At 35.8% G+C, this 26,993-nt stretch overlaps 2 protein-coding genes and 1 non-coding gene across 3 annotated transcripts in view; 1 reads left to right on the forward strand and 2 right to left on the reverse strand.

The window, feature by feature from the left end:
• LOC106712815 (zinc finger protein ush) overlaps nucleotides 1-17,010 on the reverse strand; it is a 134,925-nt gene extending 117,915 nt beyond the window's left edge. The window contains exon 1 of the mRNA XM_014505466.2: nucleotides 16,860-17,010. Within this exon, the coding sequence (XP_014360952.2) occupies nucleotides 16,860-16,899 (40 nt within the window). The 5' untranslated portion in view covers nucleotides 16,900-17,010. The remainder of the gene's footprint in view (nucleotides 1-16,859) is intronic.
• Nucleotides 17,011-20,698: 3,688 nt separating this feature from the next.
• On the reverse strand, nucleotides 20,699-20,815 carry LOC123721457. The gene has a single exon (XR_006756240.1). It is a non-coding gene; the product is annotated as a U5 spliceosomal RNA (small nuclear RNA).
• Nucleotides 20,816-24,756: 3,941 nt separating this feature from the next.
• LOC106712773 (Krueppel-like factor 16) lies at nucleotides 24,757-26,330 on the forward strand. The gene is made up of 2 exons (XM_014505414.2): nucleotides 24,757-24,992; nucleotides 25,154-26,330. Exons 1-2 carry the CDS (start codon nucleotides 24,924-24,926, stop codon nucleotides 26,141-26,143), a joined length of 1,059 nt encoding a protein of 352 aa, XP_014360900.2. The 5' UTR covers nucleotides 24,757-24,923; the 3' UTR covers nucleotides 26,144-26,330.
• Nucleotides 26,331-26,993: the final 663 nt, after the last annotated feature.

The following is a 26,993-nucleotide window of genomic DNA, read 5'->3' on the forward strand; positions in this document are numbered from 1 at the left end:
CATTGTAATTTCATACTCTGCCTGAATGCCCTGTTAGAATGTATAGTTCTATTTAAACTTTTGTCTTTTAGTAGACACAAAAACATAATATTTTTAATTTTAAAAATTACAGAAATGTCCTAAATTAGCCTAAACTATATCTATCGATATGAAAAAACATCGATAAGTTAATCGATAATTGTTAATCTATATCTACATACGGTAGCAAGCAATAGATAAAGCGATCGCAATCCGACAAGCGTCGCCGTCGCATTACAAATGTTACATATGTACCGATACCTTATCATTAAGGCACAGAAGCTCCAAAAAGTGTTCACAACATTAAAAAAAAAACTAACGATATCTTTGTAATCGATTATCTATAAATACAGATTTATTATCACCAGTTACATGTTTTTAATAAAGAATTGTTTTTACATTAAAAACACCCACACCAAGGAAAGGATTTCTATTTGGCACAATCCTTATTCCTGTGGGTTGCGACATTTCTGTTTGACCATCTCTCGTAGAATGTTTCTCCAACCCACGAAGAACGTGATGTGGATGACGTTATGCACAATGGTGTCAAGCGCGATGCATAACGGTCATTCCAGCGCATAGGGCGACAAGCTAAACGGCAACGCATCTGCAGTTCCTCTAGGGTTACGGATATCCAAGAACGTCGATGATCACTTCGGTGTGCTCGTAGTTTGTTCGTCCCCTTCTCTACTATAAAAAACATGCTCTACGTCAAGCAGCCTGATGCAATGGCAATATTGGTAACTTGGATTGCTATTAAAAATAATAATTTATCAGGCAACGTGTCTCACTCGTATCGTATGGATGTAAACAATCTCATTCTACACGATTGTATCGCAATAAGAAATAATGTTAGCCTTGACTTTAGTAAAGACAAATGACATTTCATAACTTTCATGTACAAGGTCACATATAAATTCTTAGTTGAAAGTAAACTTTTCTATGATTCCTTGATATCACAATTATAAAATAGAAGAGGATCAAAGATGAGGTACGTTTATAGGCTCAGGAATCTCACTTACCGATTCAAATTCAAACGAATGAATGAAAGTTACTCGGACAGTAAATACAGTTCATCATAGATCATCACAAAACTCTTTCTCTAAAAAAACATGTTCGCAAATCGCAGTCCCAATTCAACAAGCTCGTAAGTTACACTTCAACATTTTAATTGTAACAAAAACATTGTACATCCCACGCGAGGACAAGTTGTAACGCGACCGCATAAATCCTGGCAAATACCAGATAACATCTCACTGTTTATCAATCTGCGAGAGAATAAATTAAACGATATCAATGTCCAGGATCGCACGCGGCCTCGACAGGAACAATATTCAAATTGGGATCGCATGATTACATCCAATAAGTGATCGGATTCCTGAAATTAACGATCCTTATCACGCAGCTCGACAAAACCGGCGACTGCGTCAGAATAGTGATAACATTTGCCTCAACGAGGCAGAAAAAAATTATTAAAAATAAATAATTTTGTATAAAACAAATGAGCATTTGATGTTAAGTAAGAAGGTTTTGTTTTTTTGAAAGAGAATAAAAAGGTTTACAACATTTAAATATTGACAGTACGCAATAATGAAACTAGAAAGTTTTCGGCAGCATTTGCTTTACTAACAAATTTGAATAGCTATGATACATAAAATTGCAATTATTATCATCCAAACCAATGCATTCATCGTTCACATTCCTTACTCTGCATTCCCAAACACTACAGGATAAAAATATAATCTCTGACAGATAAAGTTTGTTATCACGAGACACAATCAGAGGACATCGATCAACGCGCTATCGTCAAATTCTCGAGCCGATTGCAGGATAACGATCAGATTACAACTTGGTGTTGTTTTCTACTGATTATTAACTCTTGCACGTATTATACTTAATAACATGTGTATTTATAAATACATTTAGAGTATTTAGGCAGTAGAAATCCATAATAAAATCTTAATAGAATAAAAGTAAAACATTTCCATACATGAAAGAAATATTTGATTGTTTGTTCCGGATAAACTCAAAAACTACTGCACCGAATTATAAAATTCTTTCACCAAAATAAAGGTCTTTTATTACTGAATAACATAGGCTATAATTTTCTTATTTTTCTATTAAACCAGAAAGTAACTGAGGTGAAATACATTTATACCTGATAGATAATTATATCTGATTAAAAAATCAATGGTACTAACGCCAGTAGCAGTAATCCAAGACTATACCTACATGTTAAATCATGTTAGGTGATTAACGATAACGTTTATCACCAGATCCTTATCAGTTCCGTTCTGGAGCGATTTTAATCCATGCATTGATACCTTATTTTGTTTATCTATAATCGACAAAAATTCTTCTATTTGTCATTGTCATTTTCTATGTAGAAAAATAAAAATTTTCACATAAAAAGCTCTTAATTTGATTATTTTGAAATGGATGTAAACCAATAAAACATTCAATTGTTTGTTTAAAAAAACGTATCAATATTTTAACTTAAACTAGAATTTTAAATCACACTGTATAACATTAAAATGCTGTTTTAGTATCGTGTGTTTACAGATTATATACATTAATATTTTCTGTTACGATGTTATAAATAATTTAATATTTATAAATATTAATAAAAAAATGTATTGAATGAATTTTTAACACCTTACCGTTATCTTGTTATAAAATCTAAGGTGGGTCAATATAAAAATTTATAAAACGAATGTAAATAAAATCAAGATAGCTTATAAACGTTCGGTCAGTAACGGCTAATAAAAAATTCAAATATCGCTAGATAAAATCTAAGATTGGTTTAATGTGGAGTAATAAATAAGCACGGCCTCCGTATCAAGTTATACTCTAAGTTAATAATCATTGGTTTCTGAGACCAACTTAGATTATTGAAACTTACATATAATCGCGAACAATCTAGTCAAATAATACAAACTAAATCAAAACAAGACAGAAATCCGACATTCTTACTGTGAAGGAAAACATCGTGAAGATGAACAAAGATATGTGTGAAGTTAACCAACCCGTACTTGGCCAGCGTGGTTGACTATGGCCTAGTCACCCCTAAGTTATGGTAGGCTCCAAGCCCCTCGGTGGGTACGTTTAGTGAGCTGATGATGATGATGATGAAATGAAAACAAAATGGGTAAAACAGGGCAGGGCAATAATATGCACAAACTTTACAATTTTAAGGAAAACCGCATTAAAACGGTACTTTTCATATGAAAATATTAAATTGGAGCCATCGACAAGACAATGACTAAATTCGCCTCCCAGCGATGACTAACTTTTATCATTGAATCAGCCTCAAACAACAAGGATAAATTTAATTTATATACTTTATATGTATTGATATATAATCAATATGTGACTTGGGGATTTCCATGGGATTTACAGGATGAAAATTGTGGATTAATTTTGGGTCAGATTTTTCCTTAATGTTCAACTAAAATTAATTTTGAAAAAATCAAAATTTTTAATTATCTAAATAGACAAACTAAAACTAAGTTTAGATCGACTTCAAGTAGACATAAAAATGTGTGTTATTTATTTCTGGCATCATGTTTTCCTAGCTGAAAGAAATATTATATTTTTATATATATATATAATTTTTATATATATATATTTTTTTTTTATAAGAGAAGGGGGCAAACGAGCGGCGCGAACACCGAAGTGATATCTCTATTCTTCATTTTTTTTGGATACATAAGATAATGTTCTGTAAAATATTTATCGAAAATTATATATTTCACTGTCTCCGTTCAAAAAATTCCTACTTGTTACGAAAATAATCACTTAAGGTTTTCTAAAAAATATAAAAGACAATAAACTAAGAGGTATTGAAACTGTTTTCAAGTGTTATCCATTATTATTTGAATTACATTTTCCTCTAAGTATCAACAAAATGTACGCACAAACAAGCATCAATTGTATATAACGGTGCGGTTTTAGTCTGAAATAATTAATATCATACGACATTATCGGAATTTATATGACATATACAAATAAGTTTACAAAGAAAAACATGAATTCATACGTCAATGTTTGTATTATTCACATTTTTTTAAATCTGCATTTAACATTATGTTTCAATAAGACGCATGAAATAAAGATTTAGTTTTCAACCGTCTAAAAATACCTCTATATTCAGTTAGACGACATAAATTGACCCACCCTTTAACAGAAGCACCCCATAAAATCAAAGTATGGCACGCGTTCACCGTGGGAACGGAGGGTTGTGGGATGAAAACCATGGGGGATGACAACCTAAACAACACAAATATGCTTTCAAAAACTGTTAAGAGTCAATACTGATAAAATAATTTTATTATGAAATGGTACAATTCTTTAAAGCATAACAGAATTGGCACAGAAAAAAATTTACTTTGTAGACTTTATGAAATTACTAACTATCGCCTGCGACTCCGTCCGCGCGGAATTATAATGTGGTAGTGGCCTATGTGTACTTCCAGACTATGTTCTACATCTATGCCGAATTTCAGCGAGATCCGCTGAACCGTTCTGGAGGTACCTTCTAACAAACATCCATTCATCCATCCATCTAAACATTCACATCTATATATATAAAAGAAAGTCGTGTTAGTTACACTATTTATAACTCAAGAACGGCTGAATCGATTTGACTGAAAATTGGTGGGCAGGTAGCTTAGAACCAGGAAAAGGACATAGGATAATTTTTACCCCGTTTTCAATTTTTTATTCCGCGCGGACGGAGTCGCGGGTAAAAGCTAATTTATAATATTAGTCAGATTATCTTGAGTGTCTGTTACCGAGGAAAAAAAGTCTACGTCATTGTTAATTAGTTTAGTTCAATTTATTTTTTTTAGTATTTAAAAAGTTTATTTACTTTGGCCAAAAACAAGCAACATATTGAAGAAGTAAAAAAACACTCTTTAAATGAATGAATAATTAAACAAATTTTATTTTATGTAAATCGCTTTTTAATATGTAATTCAGAATCGTTGGATCTCGATTTTGTTCATTTTAAAAGCGATATAAATGCCACCGACAAACAGTTGATGCCGTCCGTTTGTTATTTGACGAGACAAATTGGAAAGAATCCGCAACATGTAAATAAAATTAATTCACAAATTGACGTACTATATTTCGACATTAAGTAAATATGACACTTCATTTGCAATTTAAATTAATTCGTTCTATATACAATTTACCTGGGAAAATTACAAACAGACTGTATTCACGTTCGGTCGGTAACAACACCGTTATAAATTGAAGATCTCGTGTATTATTCTAATACATATCGAATATTCAGAGATAACAATCTTCTCATTTACTTATCACTAACCTTTTTAATTTTGAATTCATCAATACGAAGCTCTTACATTCAATAACACGTAATTATGTCAATCACATGTATTTAGGTAAAAAATGATTGCAGTCTTAAAGAATTTCCTTACAGATTTTTTCTGTTGTTTTGTGGTTCAGTTCTACAACAAATTATTACAAAGTTTAATTTAAAAAAAAAAACTAAAAAATATAAACTATCTTTAGTAAGAAACTGTTATATTTGATTAATTATTTGAAAAGTTTAGAGAACTATTGATAGGGTTCCAGTTCTTTCGCTTAAAAATCAACACACTATAACCTGAATTCTTCATAGGAAAGGATGGGAAGGGGAAGTGGATTTGGCGGAAGAGGGGACGCATACGAAGGAGAAATATCCTCTTTCTGTGCGTCCCCTTCTCCGTTAATTAAAGGTAGGCAACGCATCTGCATTTGCGGATGTCTATGGGCAACGGTCGCCTCGCTATTGCGGCGAATCCAGGTGGCCGTTTGCTCCTTTGCCACCTTATAATAATAAAAAAATATATACTGAACTGAAAAGCACGATTGAATGAAGCTCTACCATTAATGTTCAAATGCCTATGGCGCAATTTTTGGCTTCAATTAGCAAAATCTCACTTTAATTTATCGCAAATAATACTGTTTGTTAAATATACATAAAGAAATTAAATGCATTGTTGTCTATATTTACATTATTTTTATTAATGACATAATTGACATAGTTGACACATTCTTGATTATAATTTCACTGGCTTACCGGCCAGTAACTTAATTATGAAAGAGGTGATACACCACAGTTTCTCCCCCCTAGCTTTGGACCAAGGGAGCAGCTAGGAGCTGGTCAATGTGCCTACGCCAGACAGAGCCGTCATCAGTTATTATTTTATAATGTAGTCTCCCTAAACGTTCCTGAATGGTCCCGAAACGCCAGCGCTGCGTGGAGCCGACGGTGTAATCACGGGCCTGGATGCGGTCGCCTGGATTGAACTCTTTGATAAGATGTGGCTGGTGTTTAACTGATGGTCGTCGGAGTTCCCCTCTCAAGAACATGGCATGTAGCGACGTGCGTACCTCCCTACCAAACATAAGCTCGTAGGGGGTCTGGCCGTTAGCGTTCGGCGTTCGACGAAGTCGTGTTTTAGTCGTGAGGAGCTTTTGATATATTGTGCCTCCTTCCCCCTCTAAGCTTCGTAGTATTCTTTTCACGGTTTGAACGTATCGTTCGGCTTGACCGTTCGTTGCTGGATGGTATGGAGCAGACGTCTTATGAACGATCATACTGTCTTTGAGGAATGCTTCAAACTCTTCTGAGATAAATTGTCGTCCGTTGTCAGAAACTAAAATTCGTGGTATTCCAAAGGTGCAAAATAATTCTTTCAGTTTTTGGACGCACCAAGTAGTTGTTGTGGTTTTGGTAGGTATTATCTCAATCCATTTTGAAAATGCATCTACTATTATAAAAAGTTGGTGACCCTGGAAAGGTCCCGCAAAATCAATGTGCAATCTTTGCCAAGGTCCATCAGGTCGTTCCCAATGGTGAAGTGGTGCTTTTTCAGGTTCATTCTGTTGTAGTCTGCAAGTTCTGCACGATTTCACCTTCTTTTCGATGTCGTTATCAATCCCCTTCCAATATACAAAACTGCGCGCCAATAGTTTCATCTTAACTATTCCTGGATGGCCGAGATGTAGTTCATTTAGCACGCGTTCTTGAAGTGTTCTAGGGATAAGAACGCGCGCTCCTCTTAGTATACAGCCGTCATGTAATGTGAACTCATTGTCCTTGAAACCGAGTGTTCTTAGCGAGATGCCTGAATTAAGTGCCTGTAGTAGAGGTCTGTGTTCTGAATCATTTTCAGTCTCAGTTGCTATCGTATTTGGGTTGATGTCTATAGTATTAATTTGCTCTAATTGGAAATTGTAGTTCTGGTCTATTTTATTAATCCTTGTAGACTCTATTGGAAATCTTGATAGGTAGTCGGCATTGGAGTTATTCGCTGAAGTTCTATATTCAATATTGTAGTCAAATCCGGACAAGAAGTGGGCGTAATGAAATAACCTCATAGTGCTCATTGCTGGTAAGGTTTTATGTGGATGAAATATGCTTGTAAGTGGTTTGTGGTCTGTTATGAGGGTAAATTTTCGGCCGTAGATATAGTAGAAAAATTTTTTTAATCCCCAGTGAATCGCCGTAGCTTCTTTGTCAATTTGACTATATCTTTTCTCGCTGTCTGATAATGTTCTCGAGGCAAACGCAACAGGCCTCTCTGATCCGTCAGTAAGTCTGTGTGATAGGACTGCACCAAGTCCTAGTGGTGAAGCATCAGTGGCCAATACTAGTGGTTTTGTTGGATCAAAGTGTGTCAATACTCTTTCGCTTAATATTTCTTTTTTGATTCTGGTGAAGGCTTCTTCGCACTGTGTAGTCCATTGGAAGCTTGATTCTTTCTTTAATAAATTGTTCAAGGGATTCGCGATGGATGCGAGATTGGGTATGAATTTATTATAGAAATTTGCCATACCGAGGAACGTTCTCAATCCTGCAGTGTTTACTGGGCGTTCTGTTTTTATTATAGCATTTATCTTGTCCTTGTTTTTGTGCAGGCCATCTTTATCTATAGTGTGCCCTAGGTAATTTATACTTGTTTTAAAAAATTGGCACTTATCCTTGTTTACTCTGAGGTTGCTTTCTTTCAGTTTATCAAGCACAAGCTTAAGTCTTTGTAACAATTTTTCCTTTGAATCTCCTTGAATAATTATATCATCGAAAAAGCATTTGACTCCTTCCAGTCCCTGCAAGAGTCTGTCCATAAATCCTTGCCACAAGCTCGGCGCGACTTTCACACCGAACATAAGTCTGTTTACTTTGTATGTACCTTTGTGTGTACTGAGTGTTTGTAGCATTGCGCTTTCGTCGTCCATGACCATATTAAGGTATGCTTGAGTTATGTCAAGTGTACAAAATAGCTTGCCGCCGTTCATTTCTGCAAAGATATCCTCTATCATCGGTATTGGGTATTGTTCATCCAATATGACTTTATTTAGTGTAACTTTGTAGTCTGCGCAAAGTCGGATTGACCCGTTCGGCTTGACAACTGGTACCACTGGGGTTCCCCACTCAGAGTGGTCAACTTTCGTAATGACCCCTAGCTTGCAAAGTCGCTCTATTTCTTCATCCACTTTAGTTTTTAAAGCGTAGGGTATTCTTCGAGGTTTGATAAAAATTGGTTGTGTGTTCTCTTTAAGGTTAAAGTGTCCCTTGTAATTAGGTATTTTACCCAGGTCGGACTTAAAAACTGAGGTTTTATAAAGTTGTAAAAGTTGGTCTAGTTCTAAGTTCTTTGTATGTTGTATAGTTTTTATATCTGCTAAGTTCAAGTTTTCCAGTTCCTTCATCCAACTGCGTCCAAAAATAGGATCTACATTGCCATTGATTAAATATAGTTTACCTTGAAATTCCTTCTCTTGGTATTTGCATTTCACGTAAGTGACGCCAACTGGTTTTATTATTTCTCCTGTGTAAGTACGAAGTTTAATGTCTGTGTGGAACAGTCTTTTTCCAATATTCAGTTTTCTATAGTCTCGCATTGACATTGACGTTAATGTTGCTCCAGTATCAAATTCCATTTTCAGCTTTGCGTTCTCGATCTGTACTGATATCATGAATTTCTCAGTTCTTTCGCCAGATATAATATTGATATCGTTCCAGTCATCGTTATCGCTATTGTTCGGCTCTTCTAGTTGGTGCGAATTGGGTCTTGGTGCCTTGTAGTGCAGATTAGGTTTGCGTTGTAGGCAAACGCGGGCAAGATGGCCGATTTTATTGCATTTCCTGCAGGTGACATTGCTGGCGTTACATATCCTGATTTCATGAGAAGATCCGCAGCGAAAACATTTACCTAATAAATCTCGGCGTGTGATTTGTCTTGAGTTTGAAGTTTTAGGTCGATATGTGTTTGTAGAAACTTTGTCAATACTGCCGTTACTCGTGCTGGGTAATATATTTGTAGCAATAGTGTCGTTTTCTGTTTTTCCCATTTCGATTGATGTTGCTATTTGAACTAGTTCTTTAAATGTGCATTTATTTTGATCTTGTAAAATTTTTGTTCGTACGTCATTATCTTTTAAGCCTCGTATGAATTGTAGGCAAAGGAAACTTTCTGATGTGTTCTTCTCACAATGTTGGCAATTAAATTCGCAGTTTGTTGTTAATTTTTTTAGTTCCGCTGTGAATTGAGCTATAGTTTCATCAGATTTTTGTATTCTGGATATGAATTTATGTTGTAGGGCCCATTTGCTAGGTTTTGGATCTACATATTCATTAAGTGTTTCGGCGATGAGATCAAATGACATATTAATTGGTTCTTCTGGGCATACTAAGTCACAAAGCTTTTCATGGAGCTCTGGTGATAATGTAGATAGTATAATATTGGTTTTTGTTTGATCTTTGGTAATATTATTCAATCGAAAGTAAGCTTCCAGTCTTTTCTTAAAGTTGTTGAAAGTTTCTGATGCTCCTAGTGGTTGAAATTGTATTTTAGGTATGCTCTCACGTATCTGCTGCTGGTCATGCAACTGTTGTTCATTATGATGTTGCGCTCGCTGTTGTTGTTCTTGCTCTCGTTGGTTTAGTTTCTTTTTCGTTAATAGTTTCGTGATAATTGTTGTGTACAGCTCTTCGAAATCGTACCTGTACTCCTGTTCTTGCTCGTAAGCGGTCTCGTCATGCTGGTCGACGGTGTGGTCTTCGATCGTTCGCTGAAGCTCTCGCAGAGACTTTATCGCTGTATTAAGGCTCTCAGAGCGAGCATCGATGTCCTCGTCAGACATCGACGCCCTCGATGTTACATATTTTTCTATTCTAGTTAGTAACCCTCTTTGGGTACTCCGCTGTTTTTTTACTTTTTCCATGTGATCATGGGTTTAAAACTCGTCGCCAATGTTAAATATACATAAAGAAATTAAATGCATTGTTGTCTATATTTACATTATTTTTATTAATGACATAATTGACATAGTTGACACATTCTTGATTATAATTTCACTGGCTTACCGGCCAGTAACTTAATTATGAAAGAGGTGATACACCACACTGTTAAATGTACTTTATTGCTTTAGGTTTTTGATTATTCTTTTGTTATTTAATACATACATACATACATAATTTGTAAAATAGTTGTCATCTATGTATTTGGATACAATCTTTATATGTAAGCTTTGTCTTGTGAATACTGTATTCATTTGCCAACTGTATGTTCTGTTTTATTTATGTAGAAAATTCATTTAATGTACCTTTTTCAATAAACAACTAAATAGCGAATCTTTTGACTGCATTATAAAAAAAATACTGAACATACATAAAAGTAAACTTACATACATAGACGTTAATAATAATTAAGGATTTAAAATTTAATACAAGAATCTTTAATTCAATATAGAACAACCTATATGAATATAATTTGCGAACAGAGAGTTGGCAGGTTGGTTAAATTGCACAATAGGACGGCGGTACCCAGACCGCGCTCACAATGACCCTTTGAAGACGCCGCGTAGCTTCTCTTTGATCAAGTGCAATGCCTAATATGTACTGCACTGTACCATCTTCGATACTAACAAATTACCGATAAGCGAAGCATTTTGTTTACTCATTTACATAAACTGTAAAAGCCTTTATTTACATTTTACTGATCAAAATATTCTGTTTCTATTTTTTTTCTACTCTTTAAATAGTTGTTACGGTACCTAATCCATAAAGTTTCGAATTAGCATTGTTTATTAAGTTTTTAACTTTAAATTAAGCTCTTTTTTTAACCAATTTCAACTTCTTACAAAAAAAATTCATTCAATTATGTAACAAATTCAGTCAAGTACGTCGTCAATTTTGCTTGTAAAAGTACAAAATTCAAATTTAAAATATGTAAGTATTACTCCTAGCACTATTACTAATTCCAGTAGTATTTATTATTGTAAAAATCGTAGATAAGAAATCTACGAAAAAATATCAAATACATTTTCAATAACTGTTATATAAATTATTTAACTGTTACAAAAAATTAACTCACAGACAACTTTTAAATGTTTCTACAAGTCGTTATTACAAAATATATCTTTATTTAACCAGTACTAGTTATTGGCTAAAGTTATTCTATGTTATTACTTGTTTACATGCTATTTATTTTACGAGCTATACCTACCTAAGTATACCCAATCACAATATACCCCACTTTAATTCTGACTTGTTCACTAAATGTGTTAGCGTCTAAATAAATGTTTATTTTATACACCTAACATTCTGTTTGATACTATTATTATTTGAATTCCTAATATAAGAAATCTTAATAATAACTGATTATTTTTTAATCAACACATCATATTTTTTTACGTCACGAGCGAGTGGCCACCTGTATAGGCCGAAATAAAGAAGCGACCACTGACCATAGACATACGCTATTGATAATGCGTTGCCTACCTTTAATCGACGGAGGAGGGGACTTGTTAACACTATATCCTTTTCTGTTCCCCCTCCTCCGCCAAATCCACTTCGCCTTCCCCATCCTATCCTTATAAGAAAAGGGATATCTAATAATTTTCGTAGTTTTGTGACTATTAGTAGACCATACATATAAAAACCTTCAAATATTAACATAAACTATACTAGAACCTAAGTTCTTAAACCTCAGAAAGTCTTATTAATAATTTTATAGTTGTTTTCAAGTTAACAAAATAACAAGCAAATTAAAAATAATTCCAACAACGAAATAAACGTAACAAACAAATCTCTAAAACATCAGAACTAAATCAAATACTTTTTATTCCTTATAAAGATTCAATTCACATATTTAAATAACATTTATCTTTGTTAACTATTTAAAACAACTAATAAAAATAAACTCATGTCTACGAATACCGGAGCGGTATAAAAAAAAACAACAAGTGTGTCGGTGTAAACGCGATGGGAACCCTAAATAACTACAAGAGCTGTTATCTGCCTCCATTACACTCAAGTGGCGCGTCATCCACTCAACACTATCTCTGTATTGAATAAAATCTGTAATACATCGAGCAATTACATCTTGTTATCTTAGACTGAGGCCTGCCTCAAAGGTATTCTTTTATATCTATTTATAAATTTATTATAATTGTCTAGTTTTGGATTAATTTAATTGTAATCTTATTGTTTGTCATTTTCTACTAAAGAGTTAATAGTAGTAACTGGTTAGACTGGACACATTAAAATAGTGATTTCCTTTATTAATTAGCCAGTGTCTCTCAGCAGTGTGAAGCATGTTTTTTTTTTAACAATACATAAGTTTATTTGTGTATTTTTCAATCAATATTGGTTTCACCGATAATATTGCTGCATTAAAACAAATGCTTCTGTATCTAACGGACTGAATTGCTTATGTATTAATGTCTATTTCCACTAAAGGATTTTCAGCGCGACTCCGGCCGCGCGGTCATCACGTCATTTTGTGTGACAGACGCGGCCGCCCCACGAGAAAAAGGACACTTGACTTCATGCCGTCAAATCCCACTGCTGTCAAACTTGTAGTATATAATTGATGTTTCTGTTTACTTAAGAGATTGATAAAATTGGCATTACATTTTATAAACGTATTTAGGTAAATAAGTTTTTACCAGAGAGAAGGCGCGTGCGACTAAAGGCTTAGTGGAATTTGGATTTTATAGATATTGGAACGCGTCAAACAAATATTATGCGACCGTTACTTTCCAAACCGGTTTCTTTATATTAAAAACAAATTAAGATACAGTATGTTTTATAAAGATTTAAAAGATTACGATCTTAGTTGTTGTTCTGTTAATATGGCAATTTAATATTGAAACACATTAATAAATATGTGATTTTTAAAACAGTGAAAATTTATAAATCTCGATAAAAATACTGTTTTTGGAACGAAGTTCCTTATCGCGCGTTGTGAAAGGGGGCTAGACGGAAAAAATTCTTACGAAAAGTTGTCACGACACTTTTTGCTATAGTAACCATGGCAACGACGTGACAATATATAACGAAAATTCATAGAAATTAAATGTACTTCTTGTGAAGACTTAAGTTTTTTATTCATAGAATAAACATTGGTTCCTTCACTAATTAATAGAAAGGAACTTCGTTCCATCCGGGTGTCCCTTGACACCTCTCAAGTTTTTTTTATTTATATTATTCCAATTTACTAATGTTTATTACTAATGTTTATACTTGTTATTACTTCATTAATTATTGCTTTTATACTCAATATTAAAACTTTACCAGTAGCTTGACTTTCACTGTATTGCTCCAAAAATATAGTTAGACACTGTTTAGTTAAAACACATGTTTTAACCCTTTGACCGCCGCTGATTGATATTGCCGTCAACAAGGTTTCACCATAAATATGTATCACAACAATGCTTTCGTTATAAGTTCTTAATTTTTTATTGATAAAGATCGCATTTCGCAATTCTACGCATAATAATGTTTCAATTACCATGATTTTGTCAGAAATTCACGCCGGGTGCTAGTTACGATATACTCGTAAAAAGATTAACGTATGTTAAAGCTAAAATGTGTTTGAAATACTTTTTAAGTATCCTTTTTGGTAAAGTCTAACTTATTTTAAAAAAAATTAAATTTCTGTTATCTTTTTCTTTATGTAAAAACGTTAAATATAATCAAGAAAAATATAAAATTACGCACTGATGATTTTTTTGTCTTGACAAACTTCTTTATTTTAGATATTGATTTGTCACGACTCCGTCCGTAAGCAGTTAAAAAAAAATAGTGGTATGAAAAATAGACAGTAGCCGATTCTCAGACCTACTGAATATGTATATAAAATTACATAAAAATCGGTCAAAACGTTTCTGTAGAGTATGGTAACTAAAATTGTGACACGAGAATATTTTTAATATTGATGTAGTTTCCTAGTCCTCAAAATAGTATTTAAAAAAAAACTTGTTACTTTTTAAATAAAATGATAACATATATGTCCAGTTATAAATCATTATAAATTATGATGCATATTTATAATCTCGGGTACAGAATCCGCTTGTGTTCGATATCTTTCATATTCATCGTATTTATAAAATAAAACTTAATAGTTTTTATACAAAGCCTTATCGACGTTCGGACAGTGATAGCGCACGGCTAGCTAGACATATCTAGTGTAAATTGTACTTTTTTATATAACCATAACTGCACCAATTGATGTTCAAGTCTTTTTAAAACATTTTTTGTATTGTTTTTTTTTTATATTACAAGGTGGCAAACGAGTAAGCGGCCACAAGAATTCGCCGAAATGGCGAAGCGACCGCTGCCATAGACGTGCGTTGCCTACCCTCAATAGACGAAGGATGAGACGCACAAAAAGAGAATATTTAACCTTCCTATGCATCTCCCCCTCCATCAAATCCACCTACCTTATTAGAAATTTAAATTCCTTATTAGAAAAGGGGTGGGAAGGATAAGAGTACCAAAATTGTATTTTTAATCTGCATGAAAATGAAATAGTTTTGACATAAACATGGTATCATGAAGCTTTTCTTTTGAACACGTCTGATACCCCTTTACTATCCCAAAATCTTTACAGACCTCTTCTCCTTCCCATCCATGGAAAGGGGGAGAAGACTAGAACCCGACCGATACGTAGAGACCCTTTACATTGAAAGGATGGGAAAGGCAAGTGGATTTTGATGTCCATTAAAAGAGGCAATGGATCTGCAACTTTATGGACAGCGGTAACTTCCCTATTTTAGTGAAATTATAAATGTTTCCTTCTAGTCTTAGCATTGTCTACTTCTAGACAATGCTAGAATAACTGTGAATCTGTACCACAGCAGTATGTATAACTAACTGTATAACAAGAGGTCGCTATCGTCGCGACTTTGATAAACAAATAATCAAAGAATACATTAATACGAAGATAACGGTTTAATGAACTCGATCGTACTTTGATTCTTAATAAACAAATTTTTCTACAATCTGTTCCAATTGTACGGTCTCTACGATTATATTTTATTTTAAACGGACAATCTTTATTTTCTTTTTGGTGCAAAAAAAGAAATCATCTTTTGTAAATGTTAAGTCACTGCAAGACATTTGCAATAACTGGAAATGTTGAAGACGTTTATTGGTCAGAGGACATGACGTACAAAGTTGTACGTTGGAAGGACATTCCATTTTTAAATCGGTTTAGTTTTAAAAATCATATCAAATCAATTGTCTTAATAAAATCTCTTAATAAGAAAATTATGTTTTTTTTCTGCAGAAAATCGTAATTTTTTTTGTAGTTGAATGTAAAACTAAATAGTTACAATTACAAAGTCTTTCTTTTGTTAGAACTGTTATGATATCAGAAACGAACTATATCTCATAAAATAATTAAGAACAGACAGACAGGACCACTTTCACTTTACATCAATTAATGTACATATTTAGCAGATTTTAAAACCAACTGTCATGAAGTTTTGTAACATGAATGTGATATTTTTTTAAATACGATAATGAAGAATTGAATGTATATAAAAAATACGATTTTAAATTGATTACCGTAGGTTTCTGAAACCAAAATCTCCATTTAAAATGTATTGTTATTTATTTTTGTCAAAGATAATCACAGGAATAACGATATGTTTTATACAAAAATTGGTCTCAGAAATCAACGATAAGTCCTTTAATTATTTTGAATGCAGTTAGTTATCTGGAGAGAATATACGTTAGTATTACCATTTGACCAATTAGATTCCGTTAAAATGAAACCATAGACATGCAAATTTCTTTTTTTTTTTAAAAACACTAATGTTGTCCGGAATCTTATAAGATTTTTTTTCTAACAAAGTAGATGAGATTTTTCAAGTATATAAAAATCGGTGCTTACAAAATTACAAAAACTTGACCTCCGTACTTAGGATTTAAGCATATTTAGAATTTACTAACAACTTTAACTTCAGTTAAAAACTGATAACTCAGTAATTTATTTATTTATTTATTTATTTATTTATTTTAGGAAGCCAACATATTACATGAAAGATGACAATCTAATAAAAAATGTTTATATCAAAGTACATTTTGTCATGTAATACACTTAAAGGCTAACACAACATTTTAACAAAATTATAATACAAAAACAGACAGAAAAACAGAAAACTTTAACTTAGTAAATGAGTAAATAAGATAAATAACCTAAAAAACTCTTAAGGTAATTGATCTAAATTGAGAAAATAATCTTTAATTTTATTTTTTATAATTACACTTGAGTCTTTAAAGATCTTTTAATCACACGTTGTTGTTAGTTTTTACGTAAAAGATTAACATATATCTAACTATTTATTCTTACCAACTTTTTTTAACGATTAAATAAGATTTAAGATCGAATACAATAATAAAATCAAACTAAAATTACTAAGAAATTACAAAGTATCATTTCTAATATAAAAGAAACAAAAGTTATAAAACTGCTTCAAGTTAGAAACAACTGTTGATTCATACGTGTTTCTTATCGACATATTATTTTAAAACTTACGTTTCAAAGGTTTGGGGTTGCTCTGTTTCCTTCGCGACATGACCTAGCGGCGTGTTCCCTTGTCTCCCAACATGTCACAACACAATCACCACAACACGTGAATCAACTAACGAGGAACTTATCAGCGCGCGCGACACGTGCAACACGCGCGGCGGTCGGGGCGATACTAGAGGCGGTTTCTATACGCGAACACCACCAACATACCAATTCGCGAGCTCTAACTTGAGGGCTGGCTTAAGCACCGCCCACTTTAGGTCCCCCCTTCCTACCCCTCGCGCTACGAACCCGCGTAGACCCGTAGCGCTGTAGACTTCTAAGAGAATTCTCAAAAAATATAACATTTCATCTATTTTCCTTATATTTTCTATGGAGTAATTCGTTACCACACAGCCTTAAACTTTTTGTATCCATCCGGAATGGATCTTAGTATGTTTTATTTATTTTTGATTTAATTTTTATCTTAATGCAGTGGACTGTCTTATCATTTATAATGCTATTAGTGTATACTGGAATTTTATGAGAGCGTGATAAAATTATTGACTGCATCGATCCGATGTCTATCATTAAAGTAATAAAATTATAAATCAACCAGTCCTATTGGACTCAACACAATGTAATTAAGTCAAATTAAAAACTGTTACTTTGTGTTTAATGATCCATTTTAATGAATATAATTTATTAATCGGATAAAGTTAAGGTTTACGATGAGCTCACTTCCTTAAAGCTTTCTTCCCTTTGACAACATTAATTCATACATTTCTAAAATACTAGTATTTCGTATTTGTTGGTACTTTGGAACATTTGTTAATGAAAGTAAATATTTATTTATATTTAATCGAATTAAAATAACAGAATCTCTTATTTTAAGAACGATGAAATAATTTTTGTATTTAGTTTGTTATGAAGTATATAAAGTAATTTTTGGATCGATCTCACTAATCGAATATTGGTTTCGGCCGTTAATCTCACGATTAGTGTATTACCTACATAAGTGATAAGAGGTAAGATAACCGCTTCCCACCCTTTTCATAGGTAGTAATGGGAAGAGCAGGTGAATTTGGCATCAGTAGGGACGCATAAGAAGGGTAATATCCTCTTTCTGTTCGTCCCCTCCTCTATCGATTAAAGGTAGGCAACTCATCTACATATGTAAATGTCTATGTGCAACGGTCACTTTGCTATTTTGGCAAATTTAGGTGGCCGTTTGCTCGTTAGCCACCTTATATTTACTATAAAAAAGTCATCACTTATTAACCCTTAATATTAGATAGAGTTGAATTTTTTGCTCTAACAACACATAATTTAATTGAATTCTCATGAATCTAATACAATACCTTCCCAAGTAGGGTTGGTGACAGGCAAACGGATGGTTGAAAAATAATTAAGCCAAAATATTATGGTTTATAAAACCTTGTGTGTCGACCTTACCGGAGTGGGATAAGGTTAGGAAGGTGATGATGATCAATCAAATACATCTCTAAATATAAATCGATAAAGGCTGCTTTCCTATTTTCCTAGTAAATGATAAAATGATGAGAAAGCTTTATATTACCATAACTCACAAATTAGATCTCACGCCTCACAGCTCAGACTTCAAGAGACTAACACCGTCCTGTGTGCCTAGCACGTAAATCTGTGTAAAAAGCCATCGTATGTCAAAGACAAAATTTATATTAAAATTTGTGTATCGGCCTAAAGTATAACAAAAATCTCATACTACATTTGACGTGGACGATACGAAGGCTATTGTCGCAAATTTTCGTGCTAGGTCCACAGGTCTACGGTACCTCTACGAGACGCTATCGTTTCATAATTGACTGAGTCGTCCTTCATACTGAAAATGACAATTAATTAAATTCTGTTCGTAAGAAGACTGGTGTGATTGAAGTTCTCTTCTTGTCATTATTTATTAATTTTTTCATGTAAAGAGCCATAAGGAGGTTACTATCTGACGATGCGATGGCAGAAAGAATCTCTATAAATAGTTAATTTAAAAGTGCACAATTTCCTTGCACTCTTATTACGCGGCCGAAAAGCAGAAAGGTTTTTTTGGTGGGTTTTATTAATCCTGCTAATATTATAAATACGAATGTTTGGATGTATGGATGAATGTTTGTTCAAAGGTATCTCCAGAACGCCTTTATGGATCACGCTGAAATTTGATATAGATGTATAACACAGTCTGGAAGAACACATTGGCTATTAATTAAGTTTTTTTAATTCTGCGCGGATGGAGTCGCGGGCGCCAGGTAGTAATTAATAAAGGTACCTACAAGAATAAGTTGCTTTGATCAGATTGTTTTTAACTAGTTAATTTGGTTTATTTTTCATAATAATATACACAAACGTTTTCGTAGTCACTTCTTTACGACGCACTGTAGGTTGTGAAAATACCGCCCATCAACATGCGCTACTCTATCAAACTTTAGATATTAAATCTTTCTTTTTTTTATATCATTAGGTGACAAACGAGCAAACGGCCACTTGGATTCGCCGCAATAGCGAGGCGACCGTTGCCCATAGACATCCGCAAATGCAGACCTTTAAACAACGGAGAAGGAGACGCACAGAAAGAGGATATTTCTCCTTCCTGTGCGTCCCCTCTACCGCCAAATCCACTTCCCTTTCCCATCCCTTCCTAATAAGAAAAGGGTGGGAAGGGAAAGAGAAGTAAAATTAGGCCTCCGGTACCACACTCATCAGACGAAACGCGGAATTGCTTCCACTTCACGCCTGTCTTCTGTGTGGTCGTGGTATTGCACCGTGGTATTCTTCTTTAGAATTCTTCGGTTACAAATTCCACAATCACTACTTCATCTTCATTTAGTAAAATGCACGGTGCACTCACTGGATGTTAGAAGGGGATTGTGAGCCGTTCTTAATAACATATTTTATTTTATCCAGTTTGCACTTTTTTTTTACGTTAAATACTTTACAAAGTGAGATTTAATTCATATTTTATCAAAAACCACAAAACCCGAAATTCACGAGTATTTTATTACCAGTGACCGATAAGTTCGCGTGAAGTTTAAGTTTAAAAAAATCAAATTCTCAAGTTAACACAGTACTGTTACTGACATCTATTATCCGTTTACTTTAATTTCCAAATCTTTGTGAAAGGAATTGTAATTGCTTTTGCTCAATAGATGTCACTGTTAACAATATTTTATTCACTTGTATTTTTTGATAGATGTCGCTTGTGCGGAAATAATTTTAATTTGAATACCATATATTGTTTGAACTAGTTCAAAAACATGTTTACAGGTTTTTAGTTTTAGGTTCTAGAGTAATTTATATTTAATTATTTTTATAACAAGTTATTTTTAATTGTCTTACAGCGAACGAACGAATCTAATATTCATTTGAATAAAGAACATTACGTTAACGATCTCTTGATTATGTTAAACGTGTGTAAATCAGCTCAGATGCTAGCCGGTTCACTCATCTGTCTGCCTCACATATGTGAACCGTGGACTGAATTGCAGGTCAAACATACATTTTAGTTGAATTACCCATTACTAGAATATGTACTTTAAAAATACTCGCTATACCAACATTTTATTATGCTACAATATAAAATAATAGAAGGGGTAGGATTACGGAAATATAAATTACAGTGACAAACGGAATCACACTTATTCCATGTTATTAAAAAAACTTTCATCACTTGTCACCCATCAACTTTAATTATAACATTTGATGTGATGGTGCAACGTTTGGTCGTCAATGTTCACGTTACGGTTAAAGTTATAGTTGGAACTTACAATTAACCATAACGAAAATTCTAACCGGTGATTTAATGCGTAATCCCAAAATAAAGAACATTTTTAAATTTATTTTACCCCGCCGAAGCAGGGTTTTTCAAAAATATCAAAGACTCATTTGAGTGTTCCCCTCCACGGAAATCTTTAGTAAAAGGCGAAAGATTTATACGTTTTGAAGGGAAACCAGAGTACAGACAATTTAGTGCGGCGCGCACCTAACCAACTTGTAAAGAAGCTCTACATCGCGATGCTAATATTATAAATATTGACGTGCGACATCTAGCGACCAAACACAAAACGGATTTAAGCAACTAAAATTTATGCATAAAATTCACATGCATAAAACTACTAAAACTATTTTATTTGTTTTGACATTACACAAAAGTAATTAATAGTCCTAGTACACGCTCCATATCTATATTACATGATTTACTGGTCTCTAGACAGAATAGGTTGTTACATGTAAACAGTAATATTAAGCATGTAACAGTAATATCAGTTTTATAATCTTTATTGTTATATTGTTTTTTTATAGTATTAAATTGTTAATTCACTTTTTGTAATAAATCAAGTTCGTTGTTATCCCGTTCGTATCACATCTTGCACTCACTCCGCGTTTAAACCTAAATCGCTTGTTGTATTTTTTATTATCTTTTTAATTTGTCTTGTTTGTTGGTGGTCAGTTTTTTAGGGCGGACTTTTTACGAATTATACAAATAACATTCTTATAGATTACAATTAAATTTTTAATAAAAATTCTATAATATATTCAATAAATATTAATATTTTACACTTGCTATGCTCATTTTTATAGTGCCATCTATTGATTAATTGTTGACTGCCCAAGGGTTTAATAACACTACTTACTTTCACAAAGTACAGATGGCGCTTATTAAAACTTTTTGCTATTTGATAACAGATGTCATTACTATACACTATTTGTGTTCTCTTTCAAGGAAGAAGAATTTTCACCCAGGTGTAACAAATATAATGTGTGTTTGAATTTTATATTCGTAAAAAATTTCTTGTCTTGGCAGAACAATTTAGTCTCTTAGAATCCATGCGTTTCTAGATTAATAAAACGTCCTTAAAGGATCCGAAAAGGTCATGAACCCATTGCATTTAGTAATAATAGAACTAGAGCTTGTGATTTTCAAAGAGATTGCTAGTTTTCATGTAATGGAAATGTAAACAAATGTTAAATAACAGACTTGAAATTGATTTCAATTAAAAACAAACCTATTTATCTTGGATTCGAGTTACCATAACATAAAAACAGCTAGCAACACAATAGCTTGGCAGAAGGTGTATGTAAAGTGGGACAAACGTGAAAATGAAATCACGCGTCGCTCGCGTGCGCCCGCGCAGGCCCTGACCGGCGCAACGCGACACGCCCACACACACACAGTCACACATCACAAAACATGAGTGTAGAATAGGGAAGCTACTTGATACTTCTATGTTGTTATTTTGTAATAATTTACTTAAAGTAAAAACTGTAAAGAAAAAACATTTTGATGTTGGCTTTCGCTGTTGTTCTTCCAGATGATGGACAGATAAAATAATACAAAAAGCTATTAAATAAATATTTAATTCGACGAAGTGAAAAGAAATAATAAAACAACAGTTGTCCTTATTTTTTTTATTGTGTCCTTACATATCTAAAAAGATTTTAACTCAAAAAACTACTTCGTGAATGTAGTACAATGAGGAGTAAAAATAACTTCTGAACGGCAGCGATGCGTGGCAGGAGTTTACGCCTCGCAACGCACCTTCTGTAATCATAGCTGGTCTGTGAACAGCAGTAAACGTGTTTTTGTAATGAAGTTGGTTTATTTGACAAACCAATGTTTGCCAAATAAACCAACCTAATTGTTTCTGTAACTATAGTCGTGGTCCTGGGTCATAGCATCTTTCACTGAATGTCGCTCGAATTTTCAATATTTTTTTTACTTACCTATTATTCTTCTTGCTATCCAAATTTATAATAATACTGTGATATTAATGTTTGGTATAACCTGTAACGTAAAATGTATATTTTATAATCTTGGTTTAGAAACTTTTGCATGTACATATTTGCATTTCGCAATACAATTTTCTTTTAAATTGTTATTTTACAATATTGCCAGTTGGTTTATATCATAATAGATCTATAAATATCACATGTAATTTGGTCTTAAACCTAGATCTGTCTGACTTGACCTTATTACGTGCGTGAGGGATTTCACGGAGGAGGGAAAAACTTCTTCTGTGCATCCCCCGTCGATTAAAGGTAGGCAACGCATCTGCGATTGGAGATGTCTATGAGCAGCGGTCGCTTAGCTTTTTCGGCGAATTCATGTAGCTGCTCGTTCGTTTGCCTCCTAATGATAAAAAAATTCTTACAATATTCTATTCGTTTTATAATATAGGCACACGGGTACTACAATTATGAAATCCGTCCCATATTTGAAAAGAGTTACATCTGTTATTAGATCTTTTAAAGCGTGCATCTAGTTGGGTCGATCTGAGCAACGAGATAAAAATGGTATTTTATAAATAGGGAATAATATGATAAGTTGCAAAAGAAAGTGGTCAGTGGTGCCCAGACTGGTGGGCAGGAGATTGGGCGTTAGTCACCAGTGAGTCAGACACGCGATATCACGGCCCGCGTCGCCTCGTCACCGCGTTCCCCACACAAACACACACATACACGCTCTGTATTCAGGCGCAAGTTGTTCAACGTAAATATAAATGATACGTATGGTACAAGTTACAAGATTAATAGGTTTTTTGCTCGACTCACGTCAGTTATATTCGTTGTTAATATATCTTTCTAATATTATAAATGCGAATTGTTTAGATGGATGAATGGATGGTATCTCCGGAACGGCACAACGGATATTGATGAAATTTTGCACAGATGTAGAACATAGTCTGGAAGATGGATTATGACCTCCTGTAACCGATAGTTTACTGATTTTGAGATGTCAAGTGTCATTTGATTAATTTAAAATCCTTCAATAAATAAACAAAACAGAATCTTTGATTAAACAAAGATTTATATCTTTCAGTTTTTGATTATGTTAAAGCTTGAATTTCAATAAGAGGGTGTGTCTATCAGTCTTGGTTGTTGCCTATGACTTGCGGCGGATCACTCGCTCACTGCGTGAAGACACACGCACGGCACACTAGCGCCGCGAACCGCGCAGTGTCAACATGTTTGTACTCAACGGTTTCACAAGAAAAGTTTTCCTGTATTTTTTGTCAACCCTACCACACAGCTGTTGAATTGTTTATTTGTTTTACTTTAGTACTTTCCAACTACGGTTAAATGTTTTGGAAGTTTTAATGTTATAATTTTGTCCTACGTTGATTTCTCTTTTTGTTTCTAGAATGTATAAGTGTCAATATTTTAGCCTAAAGAGTTTTTACTCATACAAGTTACGTGAAAAATAGTATATTTATTTCGCGAGGAGATATTTAAACGGATACAGACTTACTTCGTGTTTATAAAATGTACATTTTAACTGATGTTTACTATATAACCTGTTGATACTTTGTGATATTGATAACCAAACCGTGGGAAACTAAACCTTTCTTGAAATTCTATTATTCATAACAATTTTTATACATCATGTTGTTGAGAGATAAGAAACTTTACAACAAAACATAAATTTGATAAGAAGCTTTGTAGAGATAACTTTAGTAGAGCTGACATGTGTTGTTATGATACATACACCGACCCCTATACGCTGCTACGGCGTGATAAACGCCTCAGGTATGTTGCACACAGGTGTACCTGAGTCTCAACAGTATCGCTAACAACAACAACCCTACGGCGCAGGCTAACTTTAGGCCTAATTAGATGAACATTTGGGCAGGCGCGGGTCGTTGACACCTGCGCGAGCTGCACCCGCTGCAGCGCGGCGGCGGCTCGACCTTGCGCGACGTCATGCGGGGGCGCGCCGGTGACGTCACGCGGCGACCTCGGCCGTCACTCGGTGTGCACGTGCGCGCCACGCGCCGGCACGCGCGCGCTGCGTGATCGCCGCGCTGCTGCGCCCCGCCATTGGCCGACGTTTCGCCGCGCCGCCGCGCCGTCGACCGTCATTGGCCACGTGCCGCCCGCGCCCCTCGCCACCCCCGCGGCCGCCAGCGCCTCGTACCTCGAACGCTCGCCGTGCGGTTTATTCGTCCGCCGATCGCCGACGAAGCTACACGGGTCTCAAAGAACCGTCATCGCACTACTCGCGTCAAGTTATTTATTAATTAAAAGAAAGTTTTTATTTCATTGAATGATTATATAGTCCCATTCGATATGTCGACGATACTAGAAGTCTGCGGTCCCCTCTCGCCGCCATCGACACCTCCGTTGATGGAATGTAAAGTGAGTGTTAAATTTTGAGAAGACTTCGCAATTTTTAAGTTATGAAAAAATGAAAAGTTTGTTCAACCCGTGCGACCGAAAGCGCGGGTGCGAATACGCATCGCGCTCGAGGTGCGGCCCGTCTTCTGGCCCTCACTCAAGTCCCTCTCTTTGTCTCGCAGGTGGAGTTGCCGTCGCAGAAGACGACCGCTAAGCGTGCGCTAGAAGCCCCGCCGGCGGGCGTGGTAACTCCGCAGCCCTCCGACTCTGAGGGTGAGGAGGAGTGCGGCAAGCGCGCCCGCTGTGAGCTGGCGCGCCTGCTGCTGGGCACACCGCCGCCCGAGCCCTGCGCGCGCCCCTCCGTCATTATGCGCGCGCACAAGGACGGCACCTGCAGCCCCCAGCCTCTGCCGCTGCCGCCGCCAGCACACCTTAATATACTGAAAACGCTCAAATTTAAAATGAACCGCGGCCACAGCTACTCCCAAGTAAAATACATCGCCAGCCAGGCCCAGGCACTCCCCGTGCCGGAGCCTGCCAAGGCCCCTCCCCAGAGGGTCGAGACACGCATCCCCTCGCCACATCAAGTCGAGCCCACGCCGGAGGCTCGAGTGTCCGCGCCCCACTCAGACTGCTCGCCCAGGGCAGACGACCGCGTGCCCGCACCGCACCCAGAACCGGCGCCTAGGGAAGAGACGCGAGCAGTGGCGGCGGCTCCGGGTTGGGTGCCTCTGGCGCCGCGACCCGCCCCCGCCGTGCTCGTGCCTGGCGCGCTGCTGCCCGCGGCGGCGCTTTGGCTGGTGACGCCCGCTCCGGCCGCGCGCCGCCGGCTCTACGAATGCTCGTACCCGGGCTGCGACAAGAACTACTTCAAGTCATCCCACCTAAAAGCGCACGCTCGCACCCATACAGGCGAGCGTCCGTTCCGATGCATATGGCCGGGCTGCGAACGCCGCTTCTCGCGCTCTGATGAGCTGTCGCGGCACAAGCGTACGCACACCGGCGAGAAGAAGTTCGGGTGCCTCGTGTGCAGCCGCCGTTTCATGCGCTCCGACCACCTCGCCAAGCACGTGAAGCGGCACGCCAAGGAGCGCGCGCCGGCGCCCGCACTGCGCCTGCTGCCCTCGCCGGCGCGTGCGCCCATGCCGCTGCCTACGCCGCCCGCGCACTAAGCCCCAGCACCCGCACTCGCGGCGCACTCGACTGTGATCCAGATCTCATGATCGTTACCTAGTTTTAGTACTCAATTAAGACTGTCCTATCTTAACTACTTACGTAGTTTAGCTTTAAGTCTACGTTACTGTATATAGATGTTGAGGTTTAAAAGATATAAAAAACTACTATTGACTTTAACCGGTTTTTTTTTTCGATATAACGCACGTTCACTGCACTCCTCTGCACTGTACACTTGGTCGAGCGTGAGGGGCGGAGGCCGGGCCCTCGCCCCGGCACGGTGGCGGCTGCGTGCGACTCGCGCCCGCCGCCCGACTGGCCGCGCTGGCACGCACAGCCGTGCCGCTGATAACGCGCGCTACATCGCGCACAGTTATCTATCCGACTGATATGACGAAGCTTAGAAAAAAATCATTCTATTAACATATTAAGAAAAATCACTATATAAGCTACTAGAAGTTAAAAGTTATTTTTAAAAGGTTTAAGGTTCTTTGAGAAAGGAGGTATTTTTTACTTAAGTCGGCAACGCCCTTGCAGTTTGTTGGCGGAGTGGACGACGGTAGTTGCTGCTTTCTTCCACAAAAAGATAATGGTTTCGCCATTCCAGATTAATTCATTAATTAATATATTTCTTAGACAAAATCTTAACCTTAATTAAGCAGGAAAGAACACTTCAGACTATTGGTAATTCTGAGCAAACTGACATGGAATACCTAGAAAAACCTTACAAATAAATTGATTCAGCTCGCAACAGCTATTGCCCGCTCGAGAGGTGAACCACCACGACTTCACAGAACGTGGAGAAGAATTCTAATTTCTATGTTTTAACTGATTGACACAACAGTGGAC

Source organism: Papilio machaon, chromosome 1 (genome assembly GCF_912999745.1).
Source record: "Papilio machaon chromosome 1, ilPapMach1.1, whole genome shotgun sequence".
Lineage (NCBI taxonomy): Eukaryota > Metazoa > Arthropoda > Insecta > Lepidoptera > Papilionidae > Papilio > Papilio machaon.